The following is a 17,757-nucleotide window of genomic DNA, read 5'->3' as shown; positions in this document are numbered from 1 at the left end:
TACGGTTTTTAATAACGAGCGTACATCATGATAATTTAATTAACTCGAGGCTTGTGTTGCTAATCATCGGTGGTACGTACGCTAACAAGCTGCGTTCCTACTACGTTTATCAGTGCATGTATTGTATTGTATCTGTGTTTTTCTCTCTTTACAACTTCAATTTTACATTATTATCTGATTTATTAAGACTTATCAATCAAAATAAATGCTAGCTTTGTTTTTATTTTTTTTTTGAAATTTCGTGAATATATCTTTTTTTGCATGGAATGTTTGCGACAATATAAACACCATCATTTTGTCCTTAAAGCTATATATGGTTTTATATATATATATATATATATATATGTATGCATATATATATATATAAATATATATATAAACATATAATATATATATATTATATGTAGTTCATTTGGTATTTGTAGTATTTTTAACACACACACATATATATATATATAAATACATAAATAAATATATATCCAATGATATAGATATATAGATCCTGCACTAGCGCTCAAACACCTGACTAAACTTCTTTTGAAACACCATTATACCTATTTGTATATGTTTGTAATTATAGATAAATTCAAGTAGGATGGAAAGTTAAGTGATTTCTTTATTTTTATTTTTATTTTTTAATTGATCAATTAGAGATCGTTAGGTTCGTTTACAATCTCATTGTAAATTTTATTTCAAATATTTTCAAATACTTCAGTGGCAGTACAGGAATTGCGATTTCAGTTGGTTCGGACATTTTGCAAAATGATATTTGCATCAATCTAATAAGTAAAGCACTTTGTATCTAAAATGTATGTATGGTATATAACAAAGTGTACAACTTATATGATATATATCATTTTATTACGTAGCATGTATTGTACGTAACATGCAACATAACATAAGTGAAGTATGTTACCGCCATTTCTTTGTTACTTGTTAAAACCATCTATTAAACTAACTTCTCGTTTCCACCTTGAAACTTCGAGTCAAAAATTGATTTAGTTTCAATCTTTTCAAATTTTCCATTTTTAACTGGACAGATTCGTTGTTAGTAATGATGATTTTGCTGCTTGGCCACTTTCAAAATTAAATTCCTGGTGTCCAGAGCTCATGAACTGGATAATATTCATTAATTAAATCAATGCAATGTATATTGCAGGCATTAGCCAGTTCTCATTGTTTGCTGATATTTCAATCATTTATAATTGGAGTAATTTGTTCTTTTTCTTTAAAACGAGTCAAGGCATGGTGACTTCGATATTCTCCTACCTTATTTGGCATTTTCTGAACTTAGTCGTTTGTTGGAATGGGCGAATGTTTGGGCCCGGAAAATATAAAATAAAATTCATATAAACCCGAAGTCACCAACCCTTTCTTGCTCTTTCAAACATGATGCACAATTTCGTAAGTGCATACTTCATTGTATAAGACAAAGAATTAATAAGAAATCATCTCACGTTAATTTACCTCATCTTCCTCTAGTTCTTCTGTCTCAAGCTCAGCAACTTCATCTTGTGCATAATTTTTTTCCTCAAGAATTAAGTCAAATATCGTCTACAACATGTAGGCACATTATTAGGTTAGTAACTAAGCATACAAAAATATTTGTATATGTACATTCATTCATTCATTTATTTATTTTTATTCACTGTGATTGAATGTGTACATGAACATCAATCGCAGAGCTTTTCAATTGTTCTTTTTTATCATACAATTAATTTACTGCCATCTCAAGAATTTTATTTCGTGAAATTATGCTTGTAGAGTTAATTAACTAATTAACGTTACACTGATTCGTTCATCAGTTTTAACGCTGGTTCCAACTTTTCTTCTTCTGATTATTTTTCTCTCATCGAATCGTCGGACCGTTGAATATCAATCAATCAATCAATGCGCGTTTGGGTGTCGCTATTTTTTTAAATTAATTTTGTTATTAGCCATTCATAATTTTTTTATATCCATACTTCAATTATTAACTCGATTTAAAAATTCTTTACTTGCGATATTTATTTTTACTAAAATTTTTATTTAGTTAAGTTGATTCTTTTTTTTTTGTAAAATCGTATACTCATAATCTAATAGATGTTCATAATATTTTTTAGTAGGAACGTACATTACGTAATTTTAATTATAATATTATATATATATATATATAGAGAGAGAGAGAGAGAGAGAGAACGTGTTGATTAGTTCCTTTCAACTTACTGTAGGTATTTTAATTTTCATTCATTGCAAAAAATATCAAGAAAATAACACCTTCACACACACACGCGCACACACACAAACACACATATATATAATACTATATATAAATATGTACATACGTACAATATATACATATATATATAATATAAATTGTTGTTGCGGTTTGAGTTCCAATGTATATTCTATGTCAGCCTTCATCGTTTGTAATTTCATTGTTTCATATTCTACAGAGAAAATGTTTTTATTTAATTAATAATATACGTGTTTACTCTAGCTATGTATATCATACATACATACATACAAAAGATACATACAAACAAAAGATACATACATACATACATACATACATACATACATACATACATACATACATACATACATACATACATACATACATACATACATACATACATACATACATACATACATACATACATACATACATACATACATACATACATACATACATACATACATACATACATACATACATACATACATACATACATACATACATACATACACACACACACACACATACATACATACATACACACACACATACATACATACATACACACACACACACACACCACACACACACACACACACACACATACATACATACATACATATTTACATACATACATACATACATACATACATACATACATACATACACACACACACACATACATACACACATACATACATACATACATACATACACACACACACACACACAGACACACACACACATACATACATAAAATGCGTGTATAATATAAATGTAAAATAAATGCGTGTATGCATTTGTTTGTATAATGCAGTATTTATAATTCTTACGAATGGCGGTAAATGAACATTTTTGAATAGATATTGTTATATTTTTTTATTAATTCTTCATAATGATCAATTAGTTTTGTTCCGTGTCATAATGTCGCGGTTATTATTTATTGTACTAATCATTTTATCATTGTTACTTTTCAGTTCTCTCTTTTCGATGTAGTTATAATTGGAATTAAAAGAATTGCTAAAAAAATTGTTCATTGACAGTTACCTTTCGTACAGTCGGATAAATTACGAAAGCGCACATACGTTTATACGTACACGTCACGTAAGATCGCACACATCTACACACACAGACACACATCCACGCACATACATTCATCATACCCGGCTAGTTAATGGCTATCCATGCCTTTTAAGGTGACTCTAAAGATTTGTATTATTTTTAAATTTCAAATTAAAATCGTTAATAATCTATATTGAATTACCAAAAGCAAGCATTAAGTATTTATTTAAGTTACTCATCTTTTGATTATTACCCTAGATCGATAATTAGAATAGATCGGTGAATAAACGAAAATGTTAATTTATATTAGGTAGTATATATTTACTAATCCTAAATGTTCTAAACTGATTTGTTATTATGCGTTATTTTCTTCAATCTTCAGTTTCATTCTCCGCGTCACCATCGACATTGACTCCGAAATAAAAGTAATAAGCCAGGAAAGCAACCACAGCAACGACAACGGCAAGAAGACATAGTTTCATCTGCGTAGAAGATTTATTTCGCAGACTCTCTTGAAATTTCATAATGTCATCTCCAAATCCTGGCATCTCATTTCCGCGTGATCCCGTTCCGTCGTGTGAATCGTCTCCACTGACTGCCAGAGGAAGTTCCAATTCCTGTAGGCAGACAGTAATGGTGTTTGTAATTGGACTTGCCTATTCCTTACGTTAAGTAGCGCAATGTTATTCGTTAAGTATTGCTGTAAAATACAAAATGATTGTATGTTGATGACGATGGTTGGATGACAAAAGAATGTAAAATATAATAATTAGATTTCAAAAATATTGTAAAATGGACCTAATTGGAAAGAATGCACAAAGTAAAAAAAACTTGATCGTGTTTTTCTTTTCGGCTTAAATTTTTTATCATCACGTGAAGATTTAATAGGGAAGAAAAAATTTTTTTTAAGCGAGTTGAGAGAGAAAAGAAGATCAGTCATTTCTGTTCATCTACATTTTCTACTCGCTCTTTCTCTAATTTCGTTATCTCATTCATTCTTTTCTTTGCTTTTTTATATCTTTTCTCGCGCGCTTTCGCCCATCTCTCTCTCTTCCTCTCTCTCCTCTCTCTCTCCTCTCTCTCTCTCTCTCCTCTCTCTCTCACTGTTTCTCTCTGTCATTCTCTCTATATTTCTTGAAATCTCTCTCTCTCTCTCTCTTCCTCTCTCTCTTCTCTTTCTCTCTCTCTCTCTTTCTCTCTCTCTCTTTCTCTCTCTCTCTGTCTTCCACATCAGGTAAATCACTTCCTTGCTTTTTAAAATTTAAAAAGGAGATGAGAAGCTAACCGATGTGTAGGTTGTCTTGAATGCGCAAATTAGTTTGGTCTCCATAATTTCTGGACTGTTGGCGTTTCTGGCCTGCGAGGGGAAATAATTATGGTATTAATAGTAATTAATATTATAAATTCATTAATAATTATTTTACTTATAGTTATAATATTAAAGTTTATTCCCACCGTGTGGAATCAATGTGAAACCATTTTTATCATTCATTTTTTTTTCAAATAATGATTCGATAGGGACATTTACTCTCATTTATTTATTTTATAAATTTTATTTTATACTTTCCTTAAATATTATTTTTTTATTTTATTTAAAATCTATTTTTTCTTTGAGTTTTTATTTTTTTTTATAAAACAAGCAAACATTTTGCAAAATAGCAAAAATTAATTGTTGCTTATTTTTTTCAGACATGTTGGAAAAATCTGTTATGAAGTTTAAAAAGAAAGCGAGGGTAATAAATCGCGGATAAAAATAGAAGCCAAAAAGTTCTTTAAAATATACGAAGCTGGAATGATGGATGGATCTTCATCGGTCGATAGATGAATGGATGGAGGAATGAATTATTGAGTGAATTGATGATGAATGAATGAATGAATGAATGAATGAATGAATGAATGAATGAATGAATGAATGAATGAATGAATGAATGAATGAATGAATGATGAGTGAATTAATGATGAATGAGCGAGTGAATGAATAAATAACTAAACATATAAATGAGTGACGATTAAATGAGTAAATGACTAAGCAGACAAATAAATCAATGAACAAACGAGCGACGCATGAGTGCGGCGGATGTGACCGACCATCGGTTTCGATACTTACGATAAATTTATCGATACTTTCAGTACTCTCCGGTTGAACAACGATGGACTGGATCATTAACTTGTGGTGCCGAAAGTTCTCTAACTCTTTTGAGTTCGGTGGTTGGACCATCACTGGAAGATGGTGATCATTTGTTGAATCATTAGAATCATATTTCACATAATTGGTCAATACTACCAAATCATCCATTCAAAATTAACCTCTTGCTAAAATGAATCTTTCTATCATTGAATGATTAAAAATTCTTATCGGCATTAATAATGAAATGACGTGAAAATAATCATACAAAATTTTACCGGTGCAGAAAAACAGCAAAATGCAAAACCATTAAGCAGAAATCGAAACACCGACTAAAATTAAACAACAAAACGCCAAAAAAAACCAATGAGCACTGAGACTGACCACTGATGCAGCACTGACTGTAGGGCAAGATGACCTCGAAAGCAGGCCTGACAAAGAAAAGGTGTGGTGCATTGGTGAGTACCTTGAAGCCGATCTTCCTGTCCGTCGTGTTCTGTAAGACTATCTGAGAGGTGTTCACCTGGCTCGGATCACCTGGAGTGTGTGTGGTGTGTGGTGGCTAGGATGGATGGGGAGGGATGATAACATCAAAATGATGCTGCTGCTAAAAGTAATGACGACGATGATTTTTAGATAGGATGACAGAAAAACAATGAAAGAAAAAGGACAAATGACGCGAACAACGACATCACAATTTTTTAAATAAAATTTATTAATATCACGAAAACTTTTTGAATAACCTAATTGATGGTTTCACGGCAATGTCAATGATGATGACGACGATGAAGATGTCACAAAATTCAGTGCATTTCATGTCGAGACATTATCATTTGATAATGACGATGATGATAATGAAAATGAATTGTACGTTGTCACTATGGTTAATATAAATATGACGATGAACTAAGATGATGCAGCTTTTAATGATAAGAACGAATATGTCAGCTGATCAATTTGGTGATTTGCACGTTGGCAGTTGTTGTTGATAGGTGATGATGATAATGATAAAAATTGATGTTGATAATGATGAAAATTGATGTTGATGATGACGATAAGTGATAATGATAGTGATGATCAACTGTGGAAATGATGCATCGCGTGTTTTAATCATATCTGCAAAATTTTAAATTTTACGCCTTCGTGTCTTACGTTCTTCAGACAAGTGCGTTCTTTGAGACTAACACACACACACACACACACACACACACACACACACACGCACACACGCACACGCACACTCTTACACTCAAAAACATACACATGCACACACACATGCACACATACTCACAAATATATACACATACGTTTGACATAGATACATATATGTGTGTGAGCATAAATTTAGTAAATATTGAAGAAAATAAGTTTATATATTGTGTACGAGAAAAATTAATTTTATAGTTTAGTGCCTAGAAGCGCGATAAATAAGTTTAACAGGAAAGGCAGGTCCATCAATATTTAATGTGGTTATTCGGTCGAATCAAATTTTACGTTCAGTTTTTTTTATCTTCGCTGTCAATCAACCTGACTTCATAATTATTGCTGTTGAAATAATTATCATTATCATTAACGTCGTCATCATCATCATTATCATCCCCATCGTCGTCGTCATCATCGTCATGAGAAATAATATTTGGAAGGCAAATAGCGTCCAACAAACAGCACAAACATTGCATCAGGCAACAGCGGTGGGAAATTTTTTTGAACCGAAATTTTCATCACGTCATCAGTTGTTCATTCTCTTCAAACTAATACATTTTCTTTTTTTTTTAATTTGTGTTTATAAAAATAATAACAATGTTTTTCTGGTGTTTTCTGTGTTCTAAAAACCGCCAATATGAAAAACTACACCAAAACAAAAAACAAACAAGTTAGCAATTTTATAACGAAAAAACGAACCACATGTTTAATTTTCAGTTAAATATAATTAACAATAAATGGATCACAGAACTAAGATATAAACCAAAATAACAAGATCAGAACCGAAAATTAGTGTATACATCAAAAACATGTAACAATACATTTACTCCAAAACATCAAAACAACATCTGACACAACCTTAAAAGTAGTGGCAGCAACAGTGGCAGCAGCAGCAACGGCAACAATGGCAGCAGCAGCAACAGTGGGAGCAGCAGCAACAACAATATCAAACAAACCCAGTATAAAAAGTTTTTACAACTTCCATCAAAAAGCATATCAGCAAACGGTGGTAGAGAATTCATCTAATAAACAAACTGCGGCGGCAAAACGGCGAGAAAAAATTCAGTGCAAAAAGACGAAAAAACATTTTACACAAAAACAATAACAAAGAAAAAAAAACAAAAAAAGCAAAACATAAAATAATTATTTTTACGGCTATAACAGATATTTTCATTTAATTTTTTTTTAAAGTTCTGCATAATATCTGGCACGAGCAATTTAAGCTGGTACATTAAAATAAAATGTACAGGCTGTTGTTGCACTTGCATGCACTGCGAAGCAAACGTACAACTACAACGTACAAAAAACGAAAGTGTACTAAAAACATAGAAGTAATATAAACAAACATAAAAAGTACAACAGCACAAAAACAATAAATATACAATTACACACAACAAACACACAACTACAGCATACAAACAACAACAAAAATATACTAACGCTTTTTGAAAATTGTAAAATACTCAACTTCGTCATTTAAATTTTTTCAAGTAACATAGACAAAATAAAATTTAAAAACGCCTTCATCATCGTCTTTGTCGTCGTCACCACCCCCACCGTCATCATCGTCATCGTCATCAACGTCATCATCATCATCATTGTCATTTTCGTCATCACAATCATAACAGACTTTACGCGATGAATGACAACATCATTATTTTTATAAAAAAAAAGTATCAGCTTAAGCAATGACGTCATTATCATAACCATTTATATCATTTTCGTCATCATAATCATCATTATCATCCTTCCCAATTTTGTCTTCGTCATCATCGGCATTCTATCAATTTTTTCGTCATCGTCATCATAATCGTAACCATCATCGTCGTTGTCGTCATCATCACCATCATCATCACAATCATCATGGTCTTCATCACTTTCATCATTACCATCATCATCATCCTCATGGTCTTCATCACTTTCATCATCACCATCATCATCACAATCATCATGGTCTTCATCACTTTCATCATTACCATCATCATCACAATCATCATGGTCTTCATCACTTTCATCATCACCATCATCATCACAATCATCATGGTCTTCATCACTTTCATCATTACCATCATCATCATCCTCATGGTCTTCATCACTTTCATCATCACCATCATCATCACAATCATCATGGTCTTCATCACTTTCATCATTACCATCATCATCATCATCATGGTCTTCATCACTTTCATCATTACCATCATCATCATCATCATCACCACTAACATTACCATCATCATCATCATCATAACCGTCATCATCTCCTTCATCCCAACTTACCGACAAACTCCAGTTCAGACTCCGGTCTGATGATGAGCAGTTGAGGATTCCTGGTTACTGCCGTCTTAACCATCCTTCTATCTTTATTCCTTTATTTTTACCTATTTTTCCTTTAATTCTTTCTTTCTATCTTCTTTGCTAATTTTTTTCCCGCTCGTTCAAAAGCTAATTCCTCATCTAAAGAATTTGTTAAACAAACACACTGAACTTTACTTCAATTATAAAATATTGTTGTTGTTGTCGTTGTTGTCGTCGTTGTTGTTGTTATTATTTTTACTCTTACTTATTATTATTTCTATCCAAAATGTTTTTCCTGCGTTATTTTAATTATCACAAATCTAAACTAATTATGATAAAAATAAACAAATGAACAGGAAATAAACATGAAATATAAACATAAATGTTTAAATTTTTAAGACAAACAAAATTTATCCCAGGCGGATTAGGATAAAAAAGTTGAAAAAAATTTATAATCCGGAATTAATGCTTGCTAAAATTGGATCAGCAACTTACGGCAAGATACAATTATTTACCTATAATAATAATTACAATTATAATTATTATATAATAAAATCCTAAATTAAATTTAATAAATAATAAAAGGACGACGATGATGTCTACAAGCGATAATGATGATGTTGTAAATGATAAGAAAGCTGTTATCAATGTAATTGTGTGTGCGTGTGTGTGTGCGTATGCAACTTATGTATGCGTATTTGCTGCTTGCAAGGAAGTTTAAAAAACAATTCGTTACATGGTTTCTCTTTGAATATGCTGATGAGTGAGTTAATGAGTGAGTGAGTGAGTGAGTGAGTGAGAGAGTGAGTGAGTAAGTAAGTGAGTGAGTGAATAATTGGGTGAATTAGTGTATTGAATGAGTAGACAAGTGAGTGAATGAGTGAATAAATGAAGAGACGGATGAGTAGATAAGTAAACGAGTGAACGAGTGAATGAATGAGTAGAAAGTGAGTAATTGATAAGTGAAAATGATGAAGGATATGACGATGATGACAGTGCTGGTGATTATATTAGTTGTGATAATGTTTAGAATTTAAAACTTCCGTGAAGGTGGTGAGGGTGGTGAGGGTGAGGGTGATAAAAAATGTTGTTGGGGAAATAAGTGGGAAGATAAATAAAAAAAGATGGATGCCTGGAATAACTAGAAAAATGAAAAATGAAAGGATTGTCGTGGGTGATGATGATGGTGTTGATGCAATGATGATGATGATGATGATGATGATGATGATGATGATAGTGTTGGTGGTAACGATAATAATAATACTAACAATTTTTACATTCGAAGATGATAATGATTAAAATCAGTTTTATCTTTAAATAAATTCGTTATTGTTGATATTGTTTACGTTATAGTGATGAGCTGATGAAACATTTTGTGGTGGGTAGGCTGTATTGATGCTCGTGTCAATATATAAAAGCCAGGAATACTTATTTTCAGGTACAAAAAATATTCGGTATCGATCGGTTTTTACCCATTCGATTTATAAATTAATCGATTCGCAGAATCGTTCGGATTCCAAATGGATTTTGGATATGACCATATTCATTAATCTACTGAAATACCTGAAGTTTCGAACAAAATTTGATAGTTCAATAGCTTTTTTGAAGAATAACTGTGCAAAAAGTTGCGCGCTGAGCGTTGCTTTATCAAAAAAAAGGTTTTTTTTTTAGGAGAATATTGAATTGAAAAAACTAAAATAAATCATAAAATTTCTGATGGCTTCTTTTTGATATGTAAGCGAAACATTCGATTCGCAAAATGTATCCAAACTTCAGACCTCTAATGTACTATAAAATGATGATGTAAGAATGCATTTGATGTTGATGTTATTAGCGATTGATGCTTTTAGATGGTTCAGGATGTCATTGTGGTCAAGCTGATGTAATGATGTCGAGAGAAAACGACGATAATGATGATGATGAAGATGAAGAAATACATGATGAGGATGATGATGACGAAGATGATAACGATGATAATAATAGAAATAATGAAAACATCAGAGGAATATCATAAATTGAATTTTGTAAATTGAATCTCTCCTGAACAGACACGCACGCACGCACACGCAAACACATCCTTACACACAGACACACACGCAAGCAAACAAATTTAATTCATGGTGATGATTATTTTCAACGTTGCGTTAAACATAGAGCATTATTATTTTTATTATCATTGTGGTTATTTTTATTATTTCAAGATAGGTGCATTTATGCTGCTTCGTATATTGATATACCGCAACACTACAAATAAGTGCTTACATTTTTTAAAATAACATGAATAAAAGAATTTCTATTGTTGATGATTATGATTATGATTATGATTATTATTATTATGATTATTATGATGATGATTATTATTATTATTCGTTATATTATATTTAATATAATTATAATTGTTATTCTTAATAACAAAATTGAAATATTGATGAATGTTCCTCATAAAAAAACACGTCTATTCTGCGCTTCTTAGTTTAACAAAGAGTGGCGCTATATAAATTTCCAACACCAACACTACTACAACTTTTATGTTTTATTACTATATTATTTTTTATCTTTTAATTAATTAATTAATTAATTAATTAATTATATTGTTATATTATAATTTAAATTATTACAATACTTACAGACACATGGAAACCTCAAATATGCCCGGAATTTTATTATTCGAATTTGACGGGAAGAAAAAGTGCAAATAAATTTTACTTGATGTTTCCATGATTTTTAATGTTATTGTAAGAGGTAGGTAGTATCAACTTCTTATTTGCATCCATTATGTTGTGTTGTGTTTGATTATGTAAGGCTAGATATTTTTTAAAAATATATCAAATAAGGATTGTTGCCGGTTAAAGGCGATATTTATTTAAATTTAATTTTTCATGTTTTTGATATTTCTAAGTTAATTTTGAAATAACTTTGCAGACAGGAGTTGCTTGACGAGGCTATGAAGGCAGAAACCTCATTTGGTTTGTGGATAGGTGTCTGCATGCTTGATTGGTTGTCTGCATGCTTGATTGGTTGTCTGCATGTTTGGCTGGTTGGTTGGTTAGCCGATTGATTGGTTGGTTGGTTATCTGTGTGTGTGTTTGCTTGGTTGGTTTGGTGGTTCATATGTTTGTTTTCTTGATTGACTTGTGAATTTTGTCGCAGGAATGTGATCTTTAATCGATTTTAAAATTGCTCCTTAGCAGCGGAGCGATAACAAATGTTCTAGTTCTGCTTTCTTTTGCCGGGTCGATAACGTCCTGAGAGTCGGTTTAATGTCTTTAGTATCTGGAAGCAAGTTGTCAATCTTATGTAGCTACTGTATGACTCACTCCATAAACATTTTATTTCTACATTTGCGTTTGACTTTGTGTAGTTTCGGAGTTTCACTCTTAAAGATTCGGCAAAATTGTAGATTCATCTAACATTTAAGCCCCCTGACTGATAGGGGAGCGACAGGCTTTCTGATGGATTGAACTACTGATTGGCAAGGACAGCAATGTTCTTACCGCTTCGGTGACCAGGGGATACAAGTTCATTTCAGTCCAGGTCAGCAAAACTCAAACGCAAACCGTGATGGCAAGTAATATTTAAAGATCTTTAATTTAAATTGTACCTCCAATGTCAACTTGAAGAATAAGTTCGTCGTCGATAGACGGCACTTGAAGAAACTGTGCGTGAACACTGTTTCGTTTTCTTATGCCAAATGAGAAGCACTTGTCGATCCTCAAACTCATTCCAGGAGCTTTGCACCAGACCTGGTTTAAATCAATTAATTTTTCTTTTATATAAGTGAGGATTGTGAAGCCCTTCCTCCAACAGGTTGGAATTTTGCAAATACCCCAACATTTAACGAACAGTGTGTGGAGAATTGTACGTAGTATTGGGCATTTCTTCAAAGGAATTGTTGAAATTTGATAAAATGGACACGGAGAAGATTTCGATTTATATATGTGAATTATTGATTTTAATAATAATAATAATAATAATAATAATCATCATCATCATCATTCTCTTCATTTTGGGTTTTTCCAATTTCAAAAGCAGAAGTCATTACGTCATCCTATCACTTCCTTTGCCAATGGGAATTAATTTTTTTTTTAAATTTCACTTTTGTGCAAGCATGTCAACTGGCGCGTGAGTCTCACACATTTTTTCTTTCCATCTCTCCTTTCCTTCTTTTATCATTTTCTTATTTTTCTCCGTTTTGCATTTTTAGCGCTTTCTTCATTTTCTTGATCATCATTTATCACTCATTCACTTTATTCATATTTTAATTTTTACCGGGAAAATATATTTTTTAAACTTTCTCCCGTCTGTCTGGTTTTTCCTCTCTTCTTCCTCCGACACTACTCTTTCTCTCGTCTCTCACTCCATCTCTCCCTTTCTTTCTTTTTTTGTATTCACTCTTTGCTATAATTTTCGGTCGTTCATTTTTTCCTTACATTTCGTTTAGTCTATTTTTTTTATTATTTTCTTATCACGAAAGAAAGTTTACGGCGTAATTTATTTTAATAGGATTGTCCTTAAACACGTATTAATGCGCGCGTTATTTCTGCTTGTTAATTCCTAAATTAGAAATGGTTGGTTTGGATGTTGACATTTAGAATGTTAGGACCTGCATATATATATATATATATAGAGTGACAAAGATGTGTCAATTTTAAATGTCAAAGTGTGGGGTGATTATTTATTGTGCAGTAATGACAGTGTGTTGCTTATTTGGTGGCGCTTCTACGTCTAGACAAAACACTGAAGTATTTTATGATGTGGCAGAAACAAACATTTGACATATTCGTTAATGTTATGTAATGTATGATTAAAATTGATATCTTTGGTGTGGTGTGTGCACGTGTTAGCGTTCAAATTCGCATCATTAAGTAGGTTTTTATTTCCATTGTTTTATTTTTTTAAATGAAAAAAATGCTATTAAGATGATTTTTGTGGCATAAATAAATTTTTAAAAATAACAAGAACAAACAAGCAGTGAAATCAAATAAAAAACCATATCTAATTAAATTTCGTTATGAAGTTTAAGAAGACACGGTCTGAAACATTTAAAAATGTTTCTAGATGGAATTGTTTTAATGAAATTATTTCATCCTGTGTTGTTTTCTACTTTAGAAATTTTTAAATTTGTCCTAGATTTCATAATTTCATTCTAAAATAATTTTCTATATAAGATATTCTAGTTTTCAAAAACAATTCTACTTGAATCGTAATGTTTTTATGAAAGGTTTGCTGGGTATTACCTACTTTTTTTTCTCTTTTTAATATTTTTTGATAATTTCAATTTTAATTTTCTCTTTTGTTGGTACAAGTTTTTCACAATTAAAATCCTGAGATTGCAACTCGGGAATGTAAAATTTAAAAAAAATTGTTGGTTTCACTGGTCACATCCATCTTCTTCAACATCCAGCCAATCAACCTGTCTGTTCACGCAGTTTGGAAGATAACGCCGACGGCTGGCAGGTTTTAATTATTGAAATTTTGACTGTTTTCAAGTTTTAATTAAATGTTTTTTGTGACTTTTTAAATTTTGCCTGAATTCAAAAACAAGTTCGTAACTATTTTTACAATTTACTTATACACTTTAAATCATTTCAATATTGAAGATAAGAACATTGAAATTGTTAGTTACTATCTAGTTTATTTAAAAGTATCAGCAGTAGTAAAAGTAACTCAAATGCACATGATGTAGAGGCACGCACACGAATACAAACACGGTTATTAAGCTTATAAACAGCAACAGACATCCAAACGATCGATTCAAACATTAAACTTAAAAATCTTTGAAGCGTTCAAAAATGTAAACCTACGTATAACAAACAAAAAAACGAACGAACGAACGAACATACAAACGAACGAACGAACAGACAAACAAACGAACACAAACAAAAAACGTACAGAAATGCAATCGCACACTTAAAGAAGAAGCAGAAATTACGGATATTATTAGTCAGTCATATATATCATGGCATTCAACGTAGCCATCTGAAACACGCTAGCGTGCATCATTCGCGAGCACTCTAATGAACGAAAAAAACTAAAAATAAAAGATTTAAAATTTAAAAAAGAAAAATAAAAAATTTAAAACATGAGATATAAAATAAAATACTGAAAAAAATAATGCTGAATTTAAAGGAAAGGTCTTTCTAAGAGAAAAAAAATCACAAAAGCTAATTAGACGGAAGAATGCTTGATGAAAGCATCATGTATCAGATTGAGATGACGTCATCATCATCATCGTCGTCATCATTAACACCGTAATCATCGTAACCATCATCGTCGTCGTCGCCATTATTATCATCACATCATAATCATCGTCATAATAATCATAACCATTATTGTCAACGCATATAGTTTCACTTACGCAGTTAAATAGTAAATATTAGTACAGTAAAATACTAAATACTCTAAGAGCTTTATAGTTGAATATAAACAATAATAAGATATAACCTATGCTAATTATGATTGAATAGATGAATGAATAAATAAATAGATGAAAATAAACTCGTGCATATTCGAGTCCACAACGTATAAATCTAGACATTACATCATTTATGATGCATGATACGTCATGTGTGACGTCATACACCGCGTGATGTTTACTGTTTGATTATTTATTTACCAGACTTGTTTGCCTGTTCGCCTCATGCTGTTCTTATTTTAATTAAGATGATGATGGTGAAAATGTAAGCATGCTGATGAGGGTTTTGTTGATAATGGTGATAGTGAAAATAATGATACTGATGATGGGGAAGATAAGGATGACGAAGAAGATGAAGATGAATAAGGAGACGAAAAAATATGTTGGTGATGAGAAGGAGGAAGAGGATGATGACTACGATCATGTCTATGTTTATGACGTGCATGACAGCAAGGAAAGTTTACGACCTTGGTGGATTTTACGGCAATGATTATGACGACGGTAGAGATGATGATGACGACAATGACGATGATAACTGTGAAAAAAATTGATAACGACGACGACTAATAAGACAGCAGCAACGAAACTGATAATTATGACGTAAGCAATGAACTTGACCCCGACTTTAATATTAACAACAACTACGACACTGAGGCAATTAATGATGACTGCAAAGATGACAGATCACTGATAACATAGAGATGATGACAGAATGAATGACAACGATGAATTAGAAGCGATTAAGATGACAGCCAAGATGACGATGACGACGACAATGATGTAGATGACGAGGACGATGAGGTCACGAACGTGAAGGAACTGACTTATGCGCTCGCCTGCCTTTCATTGATTACACCTTTATCCATGTGCCAGGAGTCATTAGGTCCTTTATATTTCAACCATCATCTCCATTTTTATTATCTTTATTTCGTTTCGTTTTGTTTGTTTTTTTTTCTTCAAATATCAGTTTACAATATGATTTTTATTATTGTGCAACTTTGTATAGTCGTATTTTGCTAATTTGTGTGATCTGTTTGTTATAGAGGTCTCTTTAATTCATGATAAAAAGCTGTTTCCAATTTGCAAAAAGTTTTTTTTGTATAAAAGTTTCGCTTAAAGAAGGGTCGACATTGAGAGATTTTGATAACATCCGAAAAATATTTCTTTTTCATGCCAACTGTCATCGTTAATTAATTGTCTTGGTTCAAACAACGTCATTGGAATTTTCTGTCTTGTTAATTAAATTAATTTAATTTTATAATTTAGTTAATTTTCATCTCCAGTCTGTTATTTTTCAAATGTATTTAACTTTTCCATAGTTGAATTTTTCAATTTTTTCTTAAATGGATGATTGGGAAATATGGTTATATTATTCAAATTGCTCAAATTTTCATTTTCGATTGAAAATTTTTTAATGGCGCTAACAGCATGTTTATCTTTTTTTAATATTTAATAAAATTTTTTTAAAGTCATAAATTCGATATTGACGAGATACAACTAAAATGTATATAGACAGTTATTACAAATGAAAAACACAACATAGTGCAATTATTTAGATTTGCATGTAGATGATAATTGCGTAATCGTCTATTTGCGCATGTCATATACTTATACGTTTGTCGGAACACGCAGTTTCCAGCAGCCAATCTGTCTTCCCTACTAAGTTATAAGGCAACGATTGATTGACAAACACGAGATGTAAAAACAAATTTAAAATATAATTATTAAATAGTCTAGAAAAATTAATTAAAAAACTTTATTAATTAATATAACATTATAAAATAAAAATGAACCCGTTATAAATATTCAGTTTAATCATAAAAGCAAAATATATTTATGTATAAAATTGAAGTTTTTTGTACGATGAGTATCTACCAGATTTTTAGTTTGGTTTTAAAAATTCTCTACAGATAACTAATGAAATAATTAAAGCAAATGAATATAATAACAAAAATAATATTAATAACGTAAATAATAAAAATAACGCTCTAATCAACTATATAATATTAGTAAAAATATTAAAAATTAATATTTTAAATGCTGTTTTTGAAATTTTTTACATGAATTCAAATTCTACGCCGATAAATGATAGTAGATGATGATAGTGGTTATAATAGATGATGATAATGTTATTTATTTTTGCGATTATCACGTTATAAACGATAATAATAATAATAATAATAACAACGAAGATGATGATGATGAATTTGATGATGTAGTCAGCCGATGATAAGGAAACGTTAAGGTTAGTGATTTCGTGTTGTTATTTCTGTTATTTTTTCATTCCTTTGCGTCTATATGGCGTCATTATTACCACCATCGTCATCATCCTAATCATTATTCTCCTTATTACCTTTATCATCATCGTCGTCGTCATCATCATCATCATCATCTTCTGCATTATCACCATCTGTTTGAAAACACCAAAATTGTGGTTAC

General features: G+C 31.2%; 1 protein-coding gene across 1 annotated transcript; it reads right to left on the bottom strand.

Moving 5' to 3' along the window:
• Window positions 1–3,251: 3,251 nt before the first annotated feature.
• On the bottom strand, window positions 3,252–9,503 carry HELRODRAFT_188838 (hypothetical protein). Its single transcript, XM_009024381.1, has 6 exons — window positions 9,395–9,503; window positions 8,886–9,194; window positions 5,790–5,942; window positions 5,388–5,500; window positions 4,566–4,637; window positions 3,252–3,897 (listed from the first exon to the last, which is right to left on the bottom strand). The coding sequence occupies exons 2-6, from the start codon at window positions 8,956–8,958 to the stop codon at window positions 3,652–3,654; spliced, it is 657 nt and encodes a 218-aa protein (XP_009022629.1). The 5' UTR covers window positions 8,959–9,194; window positions 9,395–9,503; the 3' UTR covers window positions 3,252–3,651.
• Window positions 9,504–17,757: the final 8,254 nt, after the last annotated feature.

This window comes from Helobdella robusta (assembly GCF_000326865.2).
Source record: "Helobdella robusta unplaced genomic scaffold HELROscaffold_4, whole genome shotgun sequence".
NCBI classification, from domain to species: domain Eukaryota; kingdom Metazoa; phylum Annelida; class Clitellata; order Rhynchobdellida; family Glossiphoniidae; genus Helobdella; species Helobdella robusta.
Note: the sequence above shows the minus strand (reverse complement) of the source record. Positions and strands in the feature narration are given on the sequence as shown.